This window comes from Stegodyphus dumicola, chromosome 6 (genome assembly GCF_044657685.1).
Source record: "Stegodyphus dumicola isolate Sdum_Otavi_A_Nest chromosome 6, ASM4465768v1".
In the NCBI taxonomy this organism is placed as follows: Eukaryota; Metazoa; Arthropoda; class Arachnida; order Araneae; family Eresidae; genus Stegodyphus; species Stegodyphus dumicola.
Window position 1 is genome coordinate 24975353 of NC_140773.1, and position 26206 is coordinate 25001558.

The window sequence follows — 26206 nt, forward strand, 5'->3', positions numbered from 1 at the left end:
GTCGACAATCACAGATATGTTCTGGTATAGGACGAAAAGAGAGGAATATATGTACACGCTGTCATTGCAAAAGGAAGTGTTCCACAAATAAATGCGGTTGTAAAAGCAAGGGCCTCTTGTGCAATTCAAAGTGTCATAGTAGTTTAAGTTGTTGCAATAAATAAGATTTGAATCACATAATTTGGTAAGTTTTTAACTTCTATTATTTTACTTTCTCATTTTGAATGTACTGTGTGTTTTAAGTTCTTATGTTCTTAAGTTCTTATTTTAAGTCTCAAGTGCATTTTATCGCTACTGAATTACGGGGAAGAAAATATAATATTCTTATATGTTCAACATTCACTATTAGTACACGGTGAATGTCGACATTGACCAGTGTAAGTCAGAAATAAGAGCATTTGGAAAATATTTCGGACATACACCAAGCGACTATGTGAATGTTGACATTCACCGGTGAAAGTCGACATTCTCCAGATTTCGGCGTTTCATCGTAACATATACATGTATTATTGTATAGACCTTGAATTCTTTAGATAAATAAATGGTTAGAAAACATTGAAAATATATCAAAATCATATGCACGCTAATGATAAAGTTTTCAAAAAAGTCATTATTTCAATATAATGCTATTCATAAAAAACAAATCTATTCAATGTTATTTTAGGTAATACTGGAAGTAAAAAAGGTGTTATGCAGTTAATTATTTTATATATTTAATTTTTCGGCTTCTATGGTGTTAAAAAGGGCTCCGAATTCTGATTCCACTTGCGAAACTTCTACAAAAATTTCAAGTAAATCATAATTTATCATAAGAAATGCAGAATCACTTAGCAAATGCTTATGAAGAAAAACACAAAATGGTAAAACTGCACATATAAACTGAAGCCTTAAATTTTATATCCTTCATGCAGTTTTGTAATTTGACATTAAAAATTAGTGAAATTAAACAAAAAAAAAAAAGTTATCTTTCCATGTAACTGAGTTATCCTAGCCCTTAATATTGAGAAACAAACTTACGTAGTATTTACTTTATACAATTTGAAACCAATTGCTCATAAAACCAAATAAACTTGGAGAATGAAACTTTCAGTTTTAGAATATAAATGCCGTATTTATGCGTTTAGCATTTTTTTTTTAATCATACTTACTTAGTCCTATCTAAAACTGCGAACGTAATATTTTCTTCTGTGATTCCATGCTTTTATAAATCTCAGTATTGGTAAATTATCACAGATTTGACATTAATAAAACAAAATGCTTTGATAATTTAATTTTTAAGTAAGAACTTTCCAAAGAATTTAGGAAATGAAAAATAATTATTTCAGTAACTTAAACCATGTAATAATTCAAAATATAATTCGCGTTTATTTCTCGTAATTTGTAGTGAACATTGAAATGGGATACTAAAGATAAAATTTCTAAAATTTTAAAACGAAGACCCCTTAGACAGCTTCATGCAAATCTCTAAATTATGTGCCAATAATAAAACGAAAAATTTTGCTCATTAGCTAATGTATTTAAAAAATTTAAAACTGGTTAATTTTCATTAAGAATTCAATACTATGCATTTTTAAGACAGCAATCTGAAAAGTAAAATTTCACAGACTTTTAATCATTCATTTCTTTCGCAGGGAGATACATTTAGAAAGAAAGTAACAGATCTCACTGGGTAATGATTAAATGGATCAAGGGGCTATCAAAATATTCATTTTCTATCAAAAGCTCAAACGCGAAGTTATTTTTGCCTACTGCATTTCTGTTGTTGAAAAGAAAGGACTAATTAAATTGCTTGTATGAGAAAGATTTAAGTAAATATGTAAGATTTTTGATGAATGGCAAAGCATCAGTAGCTAATCCTTTTGTCCATTTCTTTTTTAAATGTGAGCAGAATTTTCGTTCTGTAACTTTAACATGCATACATATGGTACGACGTCATAAATATTTTCATATGAGCTTTCAGTTTGTTAGCTATATTTCGAGATAACTTTCTAATTTTATTAAGCCTCTCTTCTGTAGAATGTTTTCATCTATATGCTATTAGATTTTATTCTGTAGGCAATTCCACGCAACGTTTTTTCAAACGCATCTTTAAATAAGATCACGTTTAATGAAATGTCCTATTTTTAAGAGCTACCATCTTATTGTTATTGTTACTAGTCTCACTCGTCTGACAATGGGCAGCACAAGCCCATCATGGCAAAGCGTCAAATGCACCTGTCGTTGGCAAGAGACTTCAGCACCATACTGGTGACAGCCCAACTTTAAAAGAGAATAACCCGGAGGGACGGGTCCAAGGGTCTCTCACCCCCCTCTTCTCCTACCACCAACCTCTCGAGAGGACTTTCGGCTCTCCGTATATTTAGAGTGCTGCCATGCCCCACAGACACTATACATTTACAGACATCCATGCTTTCCCAGGATTCGAACCCAGCCCCTTCGGTAGGGCAGTCAGAGTCACTAACCACTATTCCGTTGGGTACCAAGAGCTGATATATAATGATTTAAAGTGTCTTTTTTTATTTAGGTTTAATAAATACTTGTTCTGAGGTTTTGAGTTTTGTATGTTAAATTTTTATGTACAGACAAATAAGTCTTATAAATGTTAGCCTGTAAAAAGGGCGTTAACAACGTAAAATAGTAATATAATTCCTAGCTAGAGTACTTATGAAATGGTTTAATATTTTGCCTGATGGTTCAGAAAGTTAATGTAACTTTTCATAGCAAATATGCCCCTTGGTAATGAAATTAAATTGCATGTAGACCATCTAAGAAAGTAGTAATCTGCATATTGGTACTTATTAACATTGTAAAGGTATAGATGCAAAGTGACAGAGGAGAAAAAGCTACTGGATACAATTATAATCAAGGCTTTTTCCTGTAACCTAACATGATGAGATACTGGCTTTCAAATGAGATACTAACAAAGTAAATTCAAAGACAAAAACTGTTCTTGTAATGTAGTCTTATCCAAAGCAGAAATCTTAAAGTCCTATACGCTTCGCTGAGTCCTCTATGCTTTAATCGACTCAAATGAAGTAATATATAAAAAAAATATGCTACACATGGAAGTTTCAAAAACTTAATATAATAAGTAGTAGGATTCAACTTACCCAAGCATTCGCATGTATGATTTTTATCCATTAAACTAATTATCTATTTAGGAGGTATTAAATTTATATTCCTCACCAAAAAGGATTTTATCTGGATGATTATAAGCAATAAATTGTTTAAAAAATATATAAATAAATAAAAGTAGCTTCTTTTTGGGTTAATTTATTAAAATTGTAACAGCTGTTAAAATAAAGATTACTGCTAATTACCTGCTTCAGCCTCTTTTATTCTAGTTGATAGTAGCTGGTTACGTATCAGGTGTTTTATCAGTTTCTTCGGAATAACCAGACGTCTGGTTTTTGACATCTAAGAAATATTTTGGATTTGTTACGATCTAACTGCAGTTATTCGTAAGCTGTAGATTACTTGTAGACTATTCTCAAACAAACAATAAGAGGAAAAAGTATTTGTTAATGGTAATCATTTTTAGCAAAATGATACAAAGCAGTTTTGGTATTCTCTGACAGTATAATACTTGGAATGAAGTTTTGAGTCTTGGCCAGATATTTCTGAAAACAATGATAGTGCTTATTGAGAAGCAAGAAGGAGGGGGGAAGTTAATTTTAGGCAATTATCCCCCAAAAAAGTGTTGACCGCTTGTTAACAAGAAAGAGGAAGAAATATATAGTTTTATGAAATACGATATGGGAAAGAATATTGATTTTGCATTCGCAAAGTATCTTAAAACTGTAATTTAAAACGATTTCTGATGTCTGCATGTACTCCTTTTTTTTTTTTTTTTTTTTCCGAAGATTTATTTACTATTTTAAGCCTACTTTGCGCATGGGCGCGAAGGAATGGCTTTGGTTAAAGTATGTCGCCTCATTGGCGAAAAGTTCGCGCGGAAGAGCTCGAGAAAGGGCATGTTCATGGAATGTGCTCCCACCTGGAAACTGGACTCCTCAATTTTTAACGTGATCCCTACAAAAGACGGCAGGAATAAATTTGTGAGAGCAGCTTCCGACTACACTTCATTTGCATGTAAATGAAAACGGTTGGCAGAAGTGATCATCTGGTCGGTCGCCTTTTCCCCTCCTTTTAGATTTCTCTCTCTTGCTGAACCTGCGGAACAAATTCCCGGCTGGCTATATTTATTAAAACCCATCCCCCTCCTGCCTTCTCTGTTTGCTTCCCGCCCTCGCAGAAAGCCCTCGTCATTCTTCGGCTAATCTCCCGTTTCTTCGTCTTTTAACGCTTTTTTTATAGCGGCGTTCCTTTTTTCGGCACTCTTGTCCTCATTTTCTCCCCTTAATTCATTACCTAATTACATTTTCTCCCTTCTGGAAAACGTTTTAATTTATCTTCCGAGATTTTATTTTCGTTTCCCTTTTCGTGGGCCCTTACATCCACTTGTTGTATGCTTAATTATGCGACCCGCACCATGAGGTTTCATCGGAGAACACATGACTGAAACCCGATGGTTATTACAATCAACTAAGAAAAAATAAATAAATTTTACCATGCTTTTCTCATTTTATTCAAAGCCTGCGATTTTGTTTTGTAAGAACCAATACTTCTGTATTTAAGTACTCAGTAATATCGCTTTTATTGCAAACTCTCTTATTGAGATGTCTAAATAGAATCTTATTTAATCACTATTAGAGCTTTGAGGGATAGTCCTAACTATTTTTCTTTTTTTCTTTTACTTTCTACTTTCAAACTACAGAGCTCTCTTGAGACGACCACTTCTGTGCAATATTTCCTCTGAAAGCGACCATTCTTGGGAACATGAATAAGCATCAGTGAGATTAATAAATATCACCTTTATGAGAATGTAAATAAACTTCGATACTGAGCATCTCCACAGAAGACCAACGTCATACGTAACCATACGCGGTCGCCTTAGACAGACTTCTCTGGATTTAAAAAATTTCAGCCCTTATATTTTTTATCATATATGGCATGTCAGTTATCCTTCATAACTTCCGAAAATAAATCCTACATAACTTAGATCGACTTACGAAATGGTATGTTTCTCTAGCTTTATTTTAAGATGGAAATATCGTAAGTCAAGAGTGCGTATAGTTAATTTATCGAATACGATATCTTAGTTTAGCTTATAAAGCGTGCTCGGAGAACATCATTGTCCATATTTTTAAATTTATGGACAATGATTTTAAAAGCGAGGGAAATCTCAGAATAGTGTCCGTTAAATATATTTAAATCATTTTCGTATTAAGATGTAATTATTATAATTCATTTGGAACCTTTTCTCATTTTTTGCCTAATGAAAATATCTCATTTCTTTTTCGGCATATGGCTGTGGTAATAGATTAAGAATAGCTTCCAATTATGGGAGAAATCATTTTTATGACAAACTTCTGAATGTCGCCCAGGATATTATTGAATATTGTACTGAGAGGGGAAAACAATGCAGTTATAAATGTATTCATTATGAATGTATATAAGTGAGAGCAAATTAGCAAAAAGGAAGTTTAAAGCGCTGCATTTATGTTAAATGCTAAACGGAGAAGGCTAGAATAAAAAAAAAAAATTCTCAATATTTCTTTCTTTCGGGAGAACTAACTAGCAAAATGTTCTGGACCCTGACTAAAGTTTAACTGATATGATACTCTTCAGCTAAGTGTTGATCTAAATTTACGTTTTTCGCTGACATAAATGTAACTAGTTTCAAGATTTTAAATACTTCCTGCTCTTTCAGTAAAAACTTATTTATTAATATAAAAATAGGAAATATTAGGGGTAAAAATATTATTTGCTTCTTATGCTTACAAATCGAATGTGAATGTGCCAAAATTTGCTTAAATGTTTTTTAGCCAAAAACCGCATGTTTGCTCTATCATCGTCATGATAAAATTACAAGGTGCTTTATTTCTTACTACGATATTTGGTATGCCGATGTTTTAAACTAGGAAGTTTTTGCAACGGTTTATTTTCTATCATAATTTCTTTATAATTGCAATGTTTTCTACTGAGACATTTTGAAGGAAGACGTTTTTCTCTTCCATTGTTTTTGCCCTTGATTGTTTTTTTTTTCCCTTGACGTTTTCGGGGGATATCAAGGCATTTACCATAAACGACCAGACGCTATAAGACTAGTATATAAACAGAGAAATAACAAATTGATTGCTATTTAAATATCAACTACGAGTTGCAAAAAGTAGATAGACATCATATTTTAAGAAAGTTGAAGTAGAAAAGAAAATAGTTGTAAGTAACAAATCGATCGACAAATGCTAATTACATCTCCAAATAAATAATTTCGAGAATCATTTATAAGTAAAGCATAATAACAGATGATGCATTTTCTGCAGTGCGATTATAATACAATTCCCGAATATAGAAATATAAAGAATAACACTATCATATCAATGTTGGAGTGGTGGAAATTAAAAAAAAGGGGGGGGTCTGAAAGGGTTCAGATTTTAACAATCGCCCAAAAGGTATCTATTAAAGTTTAATATAGTTTATCAGTAGGTATATCGATAGAGATGGGCAGGTGGAATAGCGAAACATTTTATATTCATATAAATATACATTCAGATTAACTTGAGAAATTTATATATTTTCTATCTGTCTAAAATGAGAAAATTACATGGTGTAATTCTATAAGAATATTTAATGTTTTTAATTTGATATGTCATCAGTTAAATACGTTTTTATTTAAAGCAATAAGATTAAAAAGTAAAGCAAATATCGACACGGCATTGAATCTGTTGCTTTTAAATGTTTTAACTTCTTAATTACTAATACACAAATTAAATATGAAAGAAAAACATCTTACATTTTCCCGAATGGCAACAGACTCGAGAGAAATGTAAAGTAATGCAAAACTCTGTTTCGAGACTAATAGCTCTTTCGCACTAGAGGGGGGGGCAAAAGAAAAATATTGAAAGCAAGATTAGAAAATCATAAACGAGATTAGACACATTAAATATTGTTCAGAAACCTCGTCATAAATTGCAAACGGATACATGCCAAAAGATGCGATTTTTAAATAGATAATGCTTAGTAATTACATCCATTGTACAGGGTAATGAATAGTAATTATATCCCAGTACGTGTTCCCTGCGCTCTAAAATCGAGGAATCTGTGAAATCTTTTTTGATTGAAATTCGTTAGGATTTCGTTTCTGATAATTCGTTTGGATTTAAAAAATGAAATTAAATAAAATAGGACTTCTGCTCAATAAATTTCTCATATTCATATAATTGAGTATGCACGTCTTTTTCGTTTTCTTTTTTTAACATTGTACTGAAAAATAACATAGAAATGTATGTAAGCAAACATAGCAAGACATATAGGTTCGTAACACTAGTGTGGGGATAATACATATGTATAGATAGATGTAGATTTTTGTCTTGACGCACCATCGTTAATACGAAAACTCCTAAGCGGGATCCCTATAAATCGAGGGCTATCTGTAAAAATTTCTGGCACAATATATTTTGCAGAGGCATACATTAAGAGATTTTCGATTATACTGAATCTGTCTATTACTTCTGCGAAGCAATATTCGCAATAACCATTATGAGGGAAAAAATAAAAAGGGAGAGAGAGAAAGAAAAAAAAGAAAAAGAAAATTTTCCAAATATAACAAAATTTTTAAATCTATCCCAGAGGTGTTTTGAGATGCAATACTACTAAATTATTTAACTTTTCCGGAATGAAAATTCAAAATTTACTTTCTTGCCTCATTGCATTTTCTTTGCATAAAAATGCATTTATGATAGCTGAAAGTTATTTCATTTATATATGATGACTTGAAAATTTTACTGTTGTATTTTATTCATTTATTAACTCTTCCCATTTTCTTAATTACTACCCTTCTAATATCTAAACATCTTTATTTCATGGCAGTTGACGGTGCAATTCATTACGCATCTCCAACTCAAGTAACTGGACGTGCAGCCTACCAGATACTCCCACATCACAGGGACAAATTACCCAACAGTAGCGCACAGCAGATGGAAAACGATCCTAGAGAAACAGCTCTGTTACCTTCCTCTGAATTTACTCCCACCGATAGTTCATCTTCATCAAACTTGCCCGATATTCAAGCCCTCATGCGTTCTTCACCGGTGGATCCAAAAGAAAGAAGTTCACATTCAGATATGGACACAGTGAAAACCTCGAACTCACCACCAATAGCGGAGGAGGTCGATATATCCGGCCGCTCACTATCCGGAAGCAACAAACCTAAGATTTGGTCGTTGGCAGACACAGCCACGAGCAAAAGTCCTCCTCCTCCTTTAAATGGCAACACCGCGACTCAAGAAGGATCTGGAGGCATGATGGACATGTTAGGACATTGTGGTTGGTTTTCAGTGAATCCTTACCAAGTAACAAATGCATCAAGTTCTTTAGGTGGTTTCGGTGGTTACCATCCTCACCCGAGTGCCACTTTCGCTTCTCCTCCAGGTGGTCATGGAGGGGCTTGTTCATCAGGACAAGGATTCGTTCCACCTCAGACAGACACTCCACCGCAAACACCACCGAATATGAAGGTTTCTTCTGCACTGAGTTCTACGACTTACCTTGGCAGCCAAGGTGCACATCTTTACCAATCAGCTGCTATAGGTGGTGCCAATCTCAACCCCGCAATTCAAGGTATTTCTTAGTTTAATATTAAATTTTTTTTTCTCTCATGCTGTGTATTCCAAACTGCATGGAATATTTAGTAGTATTTGTGTTTATAAACATAGTATAAACAGTTTTAAAACGCTTCAGATTTTAACACATTGAAAGAATGCAACTTATCTCAGGAGCCAACTAGTCAGTTAGTACAACTTACCTCGACAGCTAAAATAGTGAAATTCTTTGCATAATTCTTGTTGAAGGTCTTTGGAAAAAATGTTTTACCGAGATGATTTTGCAAATGGGAGTTCTAAGATGATATGATTAAAACCTTTTAGTGAATAATGAAAGTTTCTGAGAAAAAATATCTTTTTATAAACAAATTGTAACCATATAACTTTTTCTTTTGTGGAACTCATTTCACTATATTCAGGATGGAACAAAACTTGCAAGGGAATAGCGTAAGTGAATATGTTCGATAAGAGCTTTTTTGAACTATTTAAACTATGCACTTAACCCTTTAGCACAATTAAATTTATAGCTGCATTCTACTTGTGTTGGGAAAGCCAAGCATTATCAGTGCTTGCTGAACGTGATTGAGATTTTCTGCTTGTCAGTGGTATTCTTTGATAGTTTAGAGAGTTACATACATGTGTAAGGTCCCTCACTTGAAATTCTAAGTTAATGTTGGAAGTGAGGAACCTACGAACTGATAAGCGAATAATCGCTAGAGTTCGAAAACAGGAAACAACAAGAGAGAAGGGTAAATAACCCTTTATTATTTCTATAAGATTTAACAAAACTCCGCCTGGGAGTGTACAAACAAAGTCCGCACTTTGGACCTTGAACTTAAAAGACGAAGAATTAAACTAAAACTAAGATTAACTAACTAAGTTTAGCCAAAGCTATCAAGGTTCAATGACAGTTGGCCCCTTAACCTATTTTACTACGAAGCTTAGCAAGGGCCTGAGTACGGCCGAGCGTAAAACAGCTTTGAGAGAGAGAGCGGCCAAAAAGGCAGACGCGCGTAGTTCAGAAACTCTGTTTCTCTCTCTGTCTCAGTAAGTAACTTCGTGGTTTAAATGCCGCTCCTTTTCATTAAATATTCAGCAAATTCCAAAAATACGTTCTGGCCGGAAGTAGTAAGTTGAAGTTAAGAATTTGACAGGAAAGGAAGTTTAACTTAAAATTTAACTGTTAATAAAATTAATATAATCCTTACACATGAACTCTACTTACATTTGAAATTAGAGGTCATGTAGTTATGTTCGTGTACTTTACATTTTATTAAATCTATTATGAGTTCTGTCATTTCTAAATTCTATAAATACTACTACACTGTTGCCTTATCTGGCCGAAAGCTGTTACAGTTGTAGCAAATAATTCAATGCACAGTTCATAAACAAGACGCTGCTTCATTTTTTATTTCAACAAAATGTTCAGCTAAAATCAAATTTTATAAGTCTCGGAGCTATTTGGGATGGATATTTCCAAACTCTTTTAAATCCACGTCCGATGAATCTGATTGGAAGATGTAATATCAACCTGAAATCAACTTTCACCTTATAAGTAAAGGTATACCAATATAGGATGTCTTAAAACACTAAGCGCTAAGATAATGTTGGGTACGTATTAAATAAAAAAAGAAAAATCACTCCATGTCAATTATTCTGCCACCTTAAGTTACTTGTCACATACTGTACTGTTATCCTTAACTCATTGAAGAGATTATAAAACATTAAGCTTGATTTGTTACCCATTGCTTTTGATGTTATTCGAGAGCCAATGTACGTACTAACCCGATGCAATTAAACTCGTCGAACTAGTTACCTTTTCTTAATTTTACGTTTCTCAATATGTATACCGACATCAAGCGAATCACTTTTTGACGCATTCCTGTGAACAAAGTGTGGATTATATGTGCTTATATAGGTCATCCGTGGAAATAAGCCACGAGCTAACTTTCGAGATACTTAATGCTGTTCCACGCAGCGAATTAAAAGCCTAATACAGTAAGACCCCGCTTAACGCGGGGGATACGTTCCATCAAAGTAGAGCGTAATGCGAAACAGCGCTAAACGAGGCTATCTTTACATGTAAATATTGGGGTTAGGGGAAGATGGCTAGGAAATTGGTTAGGTATTAAATTTAAAAAGTATGTTTTTTTTAATAAAAATAAAACCAAACATTTATTTCTTAAAGCCCAAATTAATACCACATTATTATTTCTTGCAAAAATAAAAACAAAATATAAATAACAAAACGAATATTCTTAAAAAAAACAAATAAAATTCTAAGTCAGTCATATTTAGTTAGCCTTCCGCGTTTTCAGTGTTCTGCCTTTTTGTGACAAAAGCATCTAATGTTGTTTGCCTTTTTCTTTTGCGTTGTTCTCTTAAAATTTCTTCCTAAACGGATAGAGCATCTCTAACACCACGCCTTACTTTTGAGCTCCTGTCAAAATTTGGATCATTTTCAATGAATTGATCCATTATTTCAGTTATGGTAGACAAACTCCTTTTTAGAAACGCCATCGAAAGTTCTTTTTGCTCTTCTTCTGAATCACTGCTGTCAACATTTTTGTTTTCTTCTTGTTCAGTTAATTCCTTGAGCTCATCATTAGAAAGACTAGCCGCTGCTTCTTGAATTATTTCTTCGACATCTTCCACATTTACCCCTTCAAAATATGTCTGTACAATACCGCACCAAACAAGAAATACAAGTACACTCTTTCGGATATGTATTTGAAACCTATCGCTGCATAATATTTCGGGGAATCCCCGTATGCTGCGAGCGATTTCGTGGAATCCCCGGGTTGAAATAAAAGAGCGCTAAACCGAAACAGCGCTAAACGAAACAGCGTTAAGCGGGGTCTTACTGTACTTCAAAACGCCATGATCTCTTTATGCATTCTTCATGCATAAAGACACTGCATTCCTTTACGCAAAAGCTAACTAAATGATGAAGATGCATGAATGAATGTTCGTCATTTAGTTGGGATATGTTCAACTGCCCTGTGCAGTTTCATAGATGATTTTGGTTTTTACCATTTTGGTGACGATCCTCATATGTGTTAATGTACATTTCATAAGTTTAAAAATATCTTTAATAAACTGATAAATTTCACAAACTCTGAAAAGACATCTCAAACATTTTACATCAAACTACGTTTCTTACGTAATAATTTCGATACATCTTTTATCCTATCCATAGCTTTTGTAAAATTGCCATGTAATTTTCTTAATCTTGTGTAAATTAACAACATTTAATGACGCCTCTTTTCAAACTTGCCGATTTAGGAGTGGAGAGTAAGTTTTATAAAGCTGATGCTAATTTATGTGAGTTTTATGCAGATAATGTAAGAGAAATAATTTTGAAGAAAAGGTTATTGAAATGTCGAGAACGTTAGTTTTAAACTTGTCATTAAGGTTCTCCTTAATGACAAGTTTAAAGTTGCAGATTTAGGAAGAGGTGAATTCACCATATTTGGACTTTTGGAGGGGGGCTTCCTCATGTTAAGACGCAGGTTATTTTAACTATTTTTTAAACATTAATGATTTAGAATGTGGACCCTTCGCGGTTGAGATTTGCCTTATATACTTCATAAATCCTCTTCTGACAAGACATATAAGAATATTTTGTACCTAAAAATTGAGAATGAAAGCTTTATATTCTGAATAAAGCTCTAAATTTCATTTTAGTAATACAAAACTTTAAGAAAGTAGGTAATATTTGATGAATGAGAAGCCATTCATATAATACTGGCTTGTCATTCATCATCATCATTAATTTATGTGTCACTGATCCAATATTTGACACACTGAACGTAAATACGCTGAAATGCATATTTAATGTGTCAAATAGACTTTTTTTAAGCATCTAATTTATGAACTGTCAATTGTTCGTGTTCCTTTTTTTTAAATTTGAATTTTCCTTTATTCAAAGTGTAAAAAGGGGTATTTTTACATCATTGTTCTTTTCACTGGGATTTTTTTTTTAAATTCAAATATGTAAAATAAAGATTTTTTTTTCTTTTAAGTTACGCGGTTTTAGTTAAATACGCTGGAAAGTAACAAATCATTTTTTTATCAAAAATAATTTTTATAGTCTTTGCCACGTGCGACTAAAAATAAAATTCTGAGTTTCTAATAATGAAAGATTTTTGTTAAATGAAACTTTTCAATGCGAAATCTAAATGATTCAATCTAATCATTCTTATATATGTTCTTCCTGTACGATTATTTCTATCATTTGTTAAAATTACGAAAAGAAAATTCTATTAATATCATAATATAATTCGTGTATGAATGTCCAACTATTTTATCTGAATTACATATGACGAAGAATACAGTGAGTATTTACAAATTTTTAGAACGATTTGGATAAAAAAGTTTTAAAAAGCAAATGTTTTGGAATAAAATTTTTTACAACAGCTTATTATTTGACGTTAGAAATATCGTCGGCTACTTTTAAATTTATTCTTCTGTCAAAACGTCACATATAAACAAGCTGTGGATCGAAGGATGTAATTTTGCGCTCCGAAGAGAAATATTCCAATTTCATAATTCAAAAATGTCGGTATTAAAATTTCTAAGTGCAAAGTAAGAAACATTATTAATCGGAAATAGAAAACCATCGATAATTCCTTCTACATTGGGGAAGAAGACTCCACACATATACCCGAGAAAGGTACATACGTATTTACAAGTTAAATTGTTGGTAGCAAGAGAAAATTAGGTGAAGCAAAAATCGCAGAGTCTTTAGATGCATATGTAGCAACAATAAATAAAATAATAAACACAGATTCACAAGCTAAAAAACATCAAGTTCACCAGCTTTTGAAGAGGCATGTGGCTCAACGTATAATAATTTGTAGAACCCTGTATCGAAGTTATTTGGCATAAGATAAATGGAAATACATTGTGACTCTTCACAAAGCATTAGAAAACGAAGAGAAAAAAATGTACAAACCTGTTCCATCAATACAAAGAAAGTTTCATTAAAGGGTTATGCTTGTCACATGAATCTTTTACAATGAAAAATGTTTTTCCCCATGTGTAAAGCGTATACGAGCCAGTTTCGCTTAGAAAATCCTCCACGAAAGGATCCCTGCCCTTAGGGTAAATAGCTCTCGAGGGTTTTGTCGTAATCAAATAAACCAAACCACTTACAAACACATTTTTAATTTTAGACACGTCGCAATCGCTCTCTGCGTCTCTTACAAATTAAGGCACTGTTTTCTTCGTCTTCAAAAATGGCAACATTCTAGAACAGGCGCTTTTTGCGCCACTTTAGCTGTGTTGACTGTAAAATGTTTTAGGTTATGACGAACAACGATTATTTTAGAAGTCAAACAACAAACCATACCTTATCACCATATCTTATCTTATTCGTTTGCATTTTGGCAGTTGAGGAACCTGGTTCGGTAGTTAAACTATTGAAACTAGTCCTGGGAAATCTGCAAATATAACGCTGATTTTTTTGACTTCTTAAATATAAAATGCTTTTTAGCGAAAATAAGGAGAAGTATTAATTGGCCCCTATGACTGCTAGCTTCTTCGCTAAATATCGAATGCAATCACCAACAATTACTCCTCTATATGCCTTCAAAGTTCCAACTTTAGGTGCAGAACATGGGAAATACGTAAGTGTGAAAATTTTTATAAAAATCGAATCTGTAAAATAACATGAAAAGTTAAAATTTTAACCCAAGCCAACAAAAAACAACTAAACAAATGAAATAAAAACCATGTTAAAACAAATTAAAATGAGCTAAAAATCTTTGCTATTTTCTTTTCTTTACAGTTTAAAACAGCATTATCTTCATTATCAATGTCGCTCAATTATTTATTTAACCAATCTGAAAAATCAAAAATGGTCTGACATATATCATCAAGCACAAAGTCTAAGAAAACGTGGGGAACCTAGACAAAAATACAATAATCAGGCGCTGTTGCTTATATCAAGGCTCGAAAACTGGCCGAATATTTTAATTAGCGATGATAGCAACAGATGCAGTCAAACCGTTGCGATAACAATGCAGATGCGGTCGAGGTATCAAGAGTTGCCAATGAATCTGAGTAATGATTATGATGATGAGTCACGTGGTCGAGATAACTGTCCAGCTGCCGAGTATCAATTTTCCACAGGTCTTTTCGTCGTCGTCCGCAGCTGGCTTGCGTCTTCTCTGGTGACACTTTTTCCAATGGGGCAACGACCTGCGCTGGACGCTATTCAAATTAGCAGCAAACTCAGCTGTAATTTCGCCCATTTTGGGGTCTAAGTTTCCTATCTAGTGTCACTTACACGAAATGGCAAGCAATGTAAACCTAGGTTTGGTTGGTTCTCGGATTTCATTTTCAAATGAGATGAATAACAATTTTGATTACTTCTCACCTTACAGTAAAGTTTGAAACAAAGCATTTTTGTAAAAGGGAAAGAAAAAGAATGATTTATTCCCCTCATTACTTTGGAAACAGCGTTAATCAGTTTGATTTTAATTCATATTTTGGCGATTTCGTTCAGGTATATTTTAATTTTATAACAGTTATTTTAAGTTCATGCCTCTTTCCTAGCCTTCCTAGTTTCAGCTTACCTGAATGAGTTTTTAGAATCGCGTTAAATGCAAATGAGAAGTAGAATAGTATTTAAGTCAAGTTCCACTGACTTCGCCAGAGATAGTTAGGATTCCTGAACAGCGCGCGTTTGCCTGTGGGATACACCTCTCGAAGCTGTATTACGCTCGGTCGTGTTACGTGCCTTTTGATAGCATCGCTGGCTAATTTCATATTACGGGCCAATCAGTTTAGAACTGTGCTAGCTTCGACTAAATCTCTTTATTTAGTCATTAGTTAGTTCTTATTTCTTACATTTTGAGTTTAAGCCCAAGTGCAGGCTTTGCTGTACGCCCTGAGAAAGGTAACCCTTCTTGAGTTTATGTTTATGTTTTACGATTATTCGCTTAGCAGTTCACTACGTTCCCCGACATTACATTTAACAAGATATAAGGAACTTTACAGCAGTAGATGTGACCTCCTCTGAGGTGACCATTTCCCGTACTTACCATCTCTAAAAGCGACCAGTCTTTCGAGAACAAAATAAACATGCGTATTTGATAAATTAACATTTACATTTGATAATCACCTTTCTAAGGCGACCACGTCCACAAAAATACCCAAATCGTCTCGAACCATGGGGATCGTCTTAGGTAGGATTAACTGCGCAACTTCAGCGCCTCTCGCTTGTCCTGACCTAACCTATTGATTCTTTCATATAAGCTCATCAAAATTCATACCGATGATTAACTGATGACGCTTTCAATGTATTTCATCAGGTTTTATGTATTTAACATAAAGTTTTGTTCACGTTGCTGTTCTTACACATTAATACCAAAACTTTTGAAAAAGGAAGGCTACAAGTTTTATTTTCTGAAATATTAATCTTTTACATCCAATCAAAATGCTTTTCAAAATATTGTGAATAATTTTACGAAAACCTTTCACTATACCTTGTGGGGAAGGGAGAGGTTCTATAAGTATGGAATATAACTTTTTACAGGGTCTCCGTTTAAAATATTGAATTAATGAGATGTTTATCATGTTTTAGTAAGTTGAATAGAAAATCGTCTTAATATATTTTCTGCTGAGTAAAATTTAAATTTAGCGTAAAAAGAATTTTAATTTTAAGTGTTCCTGAGCTTGTTGGTGTTGGGTTGTTGTAACGTATCTCACTTGTCTGATAGTAGCATCAGAACAAGCCCACGAAATTCATCGTGGCAATCCCTCTTCCCCTACCATCAACCTCTCTAGAGGACTTTCGGCTCGCCGCATATTTCGAGTGCCCCAATGCCGCACAGACACTACATTTACAAACATCCATTCCTTCTCGGCAATTTTTCGATATGGCAGTCAGCAGCGCTAATCACTATCCCGGTTGGGCGGGCTTGAGTTTGTTTTTGGATTAACTTCCTAAATATAAAATGAATTTAAAAAATCAAAATATTGAAAATGCATATTAAAGTTTGAATAAATATAATATAAATTTATATAGAGGTTTGAAGATTATAAATTGCTCCAAATATTAATCTCGGCCACTAGATTTTATTTTGGATGCATTTGAGAATGCTCATAAATTACAAATTTTCTAATAAAAAAAAACTGTCTTTCTTCTGACACTCACACTGTAAAATTACACTTGTTATAGCATGTTCCTACGAAATATAGTAAATTAACTTATGCTCTTATAGTATCTCTCCAACGTGATTTTATAGAAAGTGAAAATAACACTTGTTAGAAACAGATGTTAAAGGAGCAATAAACACGCAAAACAGATTTTAAAGAAAAATGATGAACTCTTTAAATCCGTCTTAAGAAATATTAATTATTTGAGGAATTTTACAACTTTACGCAATTAAACAAAACATAATTAAATGACACATCACTAAACAAACAAACAAAACAAACAGAAAAAACCTTTTTAGTCCAAAGGGATTTGAGTCCCGAAGGACTATTAGTTTCATTTTGGCATTTTGCGTCGGACTCATAAATGTCGGTTCACTTTTCAAACTGTTGCCACAAAATGTTAGAGTCCTGCATTATATTTGAAGAAATTAAATAATGAAAAATCTGCATAAATGTATGTATATTTCTCGTATTGTGATAAAACAACGGTACATAGAGTCATCGAATTTTGAATAACGTAATCCTCCAACGAATATGAGCATGTGGAAGACCAAATTTGAAATTTGAAATTTGTTTTATGATCGATTTCCTATTTTTTAAAACTTTGACGAATTTTTGATTAACAAACTCAAGGATTTCAAAGCGAGCAATGGCAACGTTGTGCAGAAAAAACATTTTTATCTCCAGCGCGTGAGTCTCTGTATCGGAAATTCTAAAGATATGCTCGTTTTAAAACTATTTTGCGATATTGCTGTTGCACTGGATCTTATGGTTTAAGTGCGAGGAACATGATATTTAATAAAGAAAGGTAACACACAAAATGTTAAAAAACGCCCCTTTGGACGTAATTTAAAATCTGAAACATTTCAGATTTTTTTTTTTTTTTTCTTTTTTGCAGGGAAAGAAAACAATATTAGAAGTTACTCCGGAATCTTATTGATGGATTTTTACAAAATAAATAACAGAAACTTTCAGAACGTTGCGAAGATATTCAGCATAATAATTAAAACGAATTTTATGTTATTGTTGTCTTTGAGTCTATATTTCATACGGCACTTGTATGACACAATGCATGCGCTTTTGCGTGCTTTAGTTTATCAACGTGCAGAGACTACAGCGGTAATTAATGTATCACCATTTCACGTTTGAAGTAGTTTTCCTCACGTACACTTTAACCTATAACCTTAAAACATTAATCAAATAAATATGTTATTCAGACAAATGTTTTGTCTGCACTTTATTCCTCAAAACTGATTTCTTGGTGTTTGGTACTATTTCATTTACCATCAGTGCATACGATTGTATGCTTTGCATTTTGAATTTTTGGAGGTTTATTCTTAAGTTTTTTCTTTTATCACAGCTAATTAGTTACATTTTTTCATGTGTTAAACTAGATTCATATGAGATTGCTATCCCATTTTTTTTACTTCCTTGTACGAAGTAAAGGAAGCATTAAAATTGCAAAATATTTCGAGTATTAAATTTCAACAGAAATATCCATTTCGACCATTACCGAATCCATTTAGACAATTTTGTTTTTGCCTGACGCCTGTATTTTTGGACGTAATAAAGGATTCTTTTCTTCCAAAAAGGATTATAAAATAGATTTAAAATGGATTCAAAAGCGATATTTTTCGGAACTTCTGTGTCGAAGCACATAAGTATGTACGTACGTACTTGCTGTTATGTATTCGCATAACTCAAAAACGATTAGCCATAAAACGTTTAAATTTTGTTTATGGGACTGCTATAGCATCTATTTGTGCATTTTTTATTGCAACCGACGGAACTTATTCCTAACCCTAAAGTCCTTCCTCGGCCTTTATTTCCGCAATCGTCATTAGAGAAGTGTTTTAAATGACGAAAATATTTATGTTCTGGCAATGTCAGATTAAAAAAAATTAATTGTGGACAAACTATATCTAACTTTTGATACAGTTTCTTTGTTATATTTGGGACATTTTATACTAAAATATATAGTCTTATACTAAATGTTATTAAAAATAAAAGAAAAAAAAAAAAGAAGTTTGACTCCCGTACGACAGGATATTTAATTTCAAAATTTGCAATTTTTGTTGTTTGCTTGTTTTGCAGTGTTACCTTCAAACTTGCTTTGAGAGATCGGTTAATTAATTAAATAAAATGCTGCAAAAAATTTGTATAATTTAATACTTCGTCCAAGAATTAATGACTATTTTATACATATTTTTAGCATTTTTACAGCTTTTTAATTTTAAAAATTTTTTAATTGTAAATTCCTCTTTAAAGTGTCAGGCAACAGTTTGAAATTTCTATTATTTTGATATCCTGAAGTTTTAAAATCATCCAAAAGAACGATTTTAGGCACAGATTTCATAAGTAATGATTTCTTCTTTTTCATAATAAAAACACTATTTTGGTTTCAAGCATACTATGATTACTAATACTATCTCTTTATTGTTTTTCTTTCCAGCGGGTAAAAGTGGAGGACCATATCCTTTGTCGAGTCACAATCGACCTTACAGGCCGGACTCTTTACCGGAGGATTACTCAACGACGGGGCACTTCCGATCCACTGTGCTGCAATAAATTTACCCCTCTTTCAAAATATATCTTTTTCTGAGGAAGCTCATCTTTGAACTATGACGAATGCTCAGCAATTGAAAAAATGACGAATTACTGTTCATACAGACTGCTTTAAGCCGCCAGAGTTATTCAAATATGTCGAAAGTTTCATCTGACCATAGAACGTAGAAAAAACAGAGACTCTGGTAGGAAGGAAAGCTTAGAGAAATTATCAGGATTTACATCAGAGTAGGAAAAGTGCATTCGAATTTAAAGATTTTTTCATATGTGATTAAAGTTGCAAAGCAAGGATGCACAATGTTAATGTACACTAAATCCAAAATGTTTTTTGCAGAATTTTCAGTATCTGATGCAATTTTTCGACTTCTGATTTGTTCATTAGCTTAACAGACCGAGAACTCAACAAATGTAAATAGCCTGCATGTATAAACTTGAAAACAATGATGTTAAACTAAAATTTAAAATTCAGCTAAAGCGGATTTTTTATTTATTTATTTATTATATTATTCGAATTTCTCCGATACCGAATTTAGCAATGTACTTAAAATAACTCTCTTGTTATACCATTCCTAAAATATTGTAATAATTTCAAGATGCATGCATCCTGTAAATGCTTCATATAGCTGTGAAATGTTTTATAACATATCACTCAAGAGAAGGTTTTAGTTATACCATTTCTAAAAATCAGAAGCTGTAAATTAATTTACAACGAGGAATTGCATAAATATATTTAAAGAAACTATAACTCTTTTCATAAGATAATAAATATTGTTTTAAGTTTATTAACAAAAACACTAAAATTAGTTATAGCTTTCGGATTTTCTAACAAGAGAAAGAAATAGGTTACACAATTCGGGATTATTTGCATTAAGTTATTAGTTTTCATTTAAGAATGTTATATTGCTGTTAAAATTACTTCATAGAAAAGTTCTCATATTTATAAAACGAAACGACTTTCCGTATTACATATATTATTTTTTGACCACATCTTTTAATTTCCTAAAATAGAAGAACTAAAATATAATAAATTACCACAAATTCTTCGGTAAATTCTATCTCGTCGGCAAGATTTTTATTTGGTTTTGCCCAATATGAAATTTCAAAGTAGTCTTTCTGAATAAATATCTTAATAAATCTATACAGACTCTCAAAATATTTACTGCGAATGTTTGCTTACATATACACACGCGAAGATATATACATTATTTTTTCAGAAAGGTTACTTTGCAATTTCGTAAGTCCGGCTAAATTATATTACATCTGCTAAATTGTTATGAGAATTTTAGGTTTTTAAATGGAAACAGTGTTTAAAAAAATACACGAGAAACCAATCGAAAGTTAACTTTTGCAGAACGCAACATAAATATTTAGTATTTAATACATACTTTTGTATTTATCAAATGCTACATATTTAGATTTAAAATTTTAATTAATTTGATATAGATCATTAGCAAACGTTTTATAGCGCATCAGTTCTGCGTAATGGATGTTTAAATTTTAGTAAGCAATACAGTTAACTTTCCTTTAAATCAAAATTAGCATAATTTTATTTGAATACATGTTTATTGATAATGAAAGCTTCCTGATGAAAAATTAAAGAAAATTTCTCCAGCGGACTTAAACGAATGTAGAGATTTACCCAAGATTAAATTTCGTTACATAATTAATCGCACAAAGCTATTTTAAAACATTAGCTCCATATATGACCTTTGCTCAACGTGAACAACTCTGTACCATTTGTGTTGTTCTGCCTTCTATGGGCTACTGCATCAAATAGAAAATTTCAATGCTCTTTCGAAGAAAACGGTGTATCACCCTACCCTTTCTCCCCATTACAGTTAATTTTAGGACTTTTTTACTTGCTGTGAATGAACGTAAGAACCTTAATGAATAGTCTATCACCCAATGATAAGTAGCTTTTGACTTGGTGTGAAAATATATTTTAGATTCTTCCCTGTACAGCACGATTGAAGTCTTCCACAAGACCAAATATCTAAATTCTAATTTGTTTGGTTTTAGAATCGAATACCGAATATAACAATCGAATCATTTCATGAAGCGAAAAAAATAATTTAGATGTGAATCCATGTTTTATCAAATAACTTTCTAAAACTCCTATCTAATATTTAATGTACTTGCATATAATTAAGACACAATAACATGCCGAATAAATACTAATTCAGAAGTCAAACAACAAAAATTAGCGTTATATTTACAAAATTTTCACAGGACTAGTTTCGATGGTTTTACCGAACCACCATCTCTCTGTTTGAAACAAACACATTTTGTTTTCCAAAATAAATATTATAAGCAAACTGAGGGATTAGCCATGGGAAGCCAACTCAGTCCCATCCTGGCTGATATCTACATGCATTATTATGAATTAAAATTGTTTGAAACTTTAAACTTCCCGGCATGGTTCCGCTACGTAGATGATACTTTTACTCTTTTTGAAGGTAATAAAGATGATTTAAATAAAGTTCTTTCAACAATGAATTCTATTGATCCTGCTATTCAGTTCACTTTTGAACTTGAGACTTGCAATTCTCTTCCGTTTCTCGACATTCTGGTCACACGTAACACATCCAATTTCAGTACTACGGTTTACCGTAAACCTTCATCGGTTTGCCTTCCACCACACTTTAAATTATGTCATCCGACTAAACAAAAGTTAGCTTCATTTTATTCCTATGTTTTCCGTGCTCTTCAAGTTTGCTCCTCCAAACTAGCCCTTGATGAAGAACTAAATTATTAAAAAGCAATAGCTATTGACAGGGGCTTTCCACCCAACATTATTAATCAAGCAGTTAAAAAATTCTCATCTCAACTCACTAAAAGGCACACTCTTGTTTTAGGAGATTATAAAAATTCTGTTGTCATTCCCTTCTTTTCATCAATTAGCTATAAAGTTGCACATATTTTGTAGAAATTTAACTTTCGGGTTGTTTATTCTCCCATCAATAAAATTCCGATTTCCATATTCAAGGACCCCATTCCGGATATGAATTTCTGGGGTATTTATAGGATTCCTTGCCAGTGTGGTTTAATTTACATTGGCCAAACTAAGAGAGCCTTAAAATTTCGCGTCAAGGAACATGAGGCATATGTTAGAAAAAAGGAAACACAGAAGTCTTCTGTTGCTCAACATTGTTGGTCCGAAAACCACACTTTCAGTTTTTCTGCTGCCAAAATTATTCAAAAAACATCTTCCATTGGAGAACTGAATTTTCTAGAGGCATTTCACATTCATAAAAATCTTTCTGTTCTAGTTAACGATTCTAATTCCAATCCAAATTTGCCTTCGGCCTTTAAAGAAGTTATGTTTTAGTTCTGGTTTCACCAACAGATGGCGCCACATGCTTATTCTTGTCCAAGCTTTCTTATCTTATCTAATCTAATCATTATTTCGTATCTGGTTCATTTGCGGTTTTGCAGCTGAAGATGGTGGTTCGGTAAAACCATCGAAACTAGTCCTGTGAAAATTTTGTAAATATAACGCTGATTTTTGTTGTTTGACTTCTGAATTAGTATATGCATATTTTAAAATTCGAAATGAAATGAAACAAATTCCACATTCGGACTTCCAAGTACTCATATTAGGATGGAGAACTACGTTATTCAAAATTTGATGGCTGTAGATATCCTTGTTTTTCTACAATGCTAGAAACATAAATGCATTCATTCAGATTCTTCATTATTTAATTTCTTTAAATATAATACAGGGCGATAATATTTAAAGAAATTAAATAAAAAGAATCTGAATGTATGCATGTATGTTTATTTGGTGAGAACAATTTGTAAAGTATTTGTAGTGAATCAACGCAAAATTATTATAATAGTCCTTTCTGAGCTAATACGCGTTTGGGCTTATAATAATAATATTAATAAGTAAGTAAATAAATAAATATATGATTTTTTTTATCTGATACTAACATAAAACGGCACCAACAGTGTGAGCAAATTAAGGAACATACATATATTATGATATGTATATATTTGTGTGTATGTTACAAAATATAGTTGAAATTTACGGCACGATAATTTTTCTCTAAAACATACATAATCGGAAATTTGTTAGATCTGTATAAAGATAAGCATGAGACATTGAGAATAAAATTAATTTCCAATCTAAAAAGGTCTGAAAATTCCATCAAAATTATTGAGAATAAAATTAATTTCCAAACTGAAAAGATCTGAAAATTTCATCAATATTAGGAATTTTCAATGGTTTAATGAGGATAATTTTTCAATAAGGAATTTTCAGTAGTTTAATATAGATAATTTTCAATAAGGAATTTTCAGTGGTTTAATAAGGATAATTATAAAAAAAGAATTTTCAATGAAAAATTTTCAATAAGGAATTTTCAATGGATAATTTTCAATAAGGAATTTTTCATAAGGTATTCTAAACAAATATTGTTATTAGCAATACATAAAGCAGCTAATGCAGAAACATACATTTGATGACACTAGGATAAGTCTGTCTACGTAATTGACAAATTCTTTCAGAATACCGTAGCAGTAATTTTTCTCAACTTAGATAACGATGCGAAGTTATCGCACAAGTCAAAAGTTTATTAGTTGCATAAGCCTCGATTGATATAATTTGGGGCCCTAGAAAAAGCGACTTTTTGTCAAAGCTTTCGTTATTGTCTTTGGAAAAAGCAAGATTATAAAAAATTACAGGGTGGTTTTCGGTTACCTTAAGAGCAATGGCCTGGTCTGGGCCTTGTTGCCTAAGGTATAATCAGACTCTGACTGAGCTTTGTGTGCAACATCGATTATTACTTCGGAGACCTATTCAGTGCTCTGTAAAAGAGCAATTAAACCCTTAAATGCTGGATTTTATCGGTAACTACTGGTTCCATTGTTTACTTTAAGATGCAATCGGTACACAAGCCTAAGAAAGTCCTGAATTTTAACTGAGGAAAACGAATTGTAATATTCGTTTTCCTCAGTTATTGGAAACTTTAAACATCGCCACCTTAATCTGTGTTACTGTATACTGAATTCTCGACAAAAGTATAAAAACAGTCAAATTGAGCTCCCGCTGATATGCTACGGATTTTCACTCTTCATGTTATTAACCATTAACTGAATCATAGCCGAATTAAGATCGAATGCAGTTCTGTTAAGGTAGTTAATTATGATGATGTAATTAATCAACTCGCTGAAGATAAAGGTGGATTAAGTATACAAAAAGTAATTTCTAACTAATCGTATATAAATGGTTGAGAATAATTTTATGCAATTCTTTCATATAAAAAATTACTGGCACCAAATATTACAACATATTCATTATTTTAGCCTTAAACATAATGGCTTTTTTAAGAAGCCCTAAAATAAAGTTTGTGTAGTGTACATACAAAGCTGGTTGTGGCACGGTCTGTCTCAACATAATGCAAATACGTCTGAAATTAAAATGAACACCAAGGCATAAATAAAATAAATACAAATATGTTTTCACCTAAAATTAAAAATGATGTTTTAAATTTCCTCATCTAATACTTCAGATTAAATAAATATAATAGCTTGTTGGTTATAAGTTGTCTGTACGGGATCAGACAGAATGTTAGAACGGATAATGAATTATTTTTCTGTTTGGTGAGTGGAAGACTTCTCTTTCATCATTCTTTTAAATACTGAGAATGTTTCCTTCTGCATCACTTGCCTGTGATAGCTTTCTGTAAACATTTCGCTCACAGTAGAGGAAATGTCTTTCATTCAGAAAAATAATGATGTACATTATGTCTTGTATATATTTATGATAAATATGGGCCTCTTTCCCACACGTCTTTCTATATATTTCTCTCTCATATCATTGTAAATAACAAATATTTAATAAATCACCGTCTCTCTCTGTGTGTGCTGTGTCTTTTTTACTGCATGTATTTTCACTACCTAAAAATAATGAGCCAGTAATAAATGTTGATGTTAATTAATAACGTAATAACGTTAACGTCAATATCATTCTAATACACAAAAATATTTCATAGAATAACAATTATTGTAAATTAAACCTATTTTGTCTTTTACGTATATGTCATTAAAAATAAATAATTAGAAAAATCTTTTACGCACATTAAGGAAAATATTGCTATGGATAAAAATATTGTAATAAGCAAACTTATAATAACTTATGGTAAGAAGCATCTTAGCACTGCAATCTGCAGTTTAAAAATATAAAGTTATTTATTTTCATCAACAATGCGAAATAGCGTCCAAATTTAACAAGCGTCACCTGATCATAATTCTTTTTTTTTTTAAACATGTTGCCACTTCTTTATTTTTGCAGAAACTTTTAATTAAAGCAAAATTCTACATGACATTTTGAGAAAGCATCTTTTTTTTTTTTTTTTTTAGTCCAAAGGGATTTGAATCCCGAAGGACTATTAGTTTCGTTTTGGCATTTTGCGTCGGACGGATAAATGTCGGTTCACTTTTCAAACTGTTGCCATAAAATGTTAGAGTCCTGCATTATATTTGAAGAAATTAAATAATGAAAATCTGCGTAAATGTATGTATATTTCTCACATTGTCATAAAATAACGGTACATAGAGTCATCGAATTTTGAATAACGTAATCCTCCAACGAATATGAGCATGTGGAAGACCAAATTTGAAATTTGAAATTTGTTTTATGATCGATTTCCTATTTTTTAAAAATTTGACGAATTTTTGATTAACAAACTCAAGGATTTCAAAGCGAGCAATGGCAACGTTGTGCAGAAAAAAACATTTTTATCTCCAGCGCGTGAGTCTCTGTATCGGAAATTCTAAAGATATGCTCGTTTTAAAACTATTTTGCGATA

General features: G+C 32.2%; 1 protein-coding gene across 1 annotated transcript in view; it reads left to right on the top strand.

Moving 5' to 3' along the window:
- Window positions 1-25258, top strand: part of LOC118188361 (uncharacterized) — a 131022-nt gene extending 105764 nt beyond the window's left edge. The window contains exons 5-6 of the mRNA XM_035358776.2: window positions 7933-8682; window positions 19282-25258. Coding sequence (XP_035214667.2) covers window positions 7933-8682; window positions 19282-19397 — 866 coding nt within the window. The 3' untranslated portion in view covers window positions 19398-25258. The remainder of the gene's footprint in view (window positions 1-7932; window positions 8683-19281) is intronic.
- The last annotated feature ends 948 nt before the right edge of the window (window positions 25259-26206 follow it).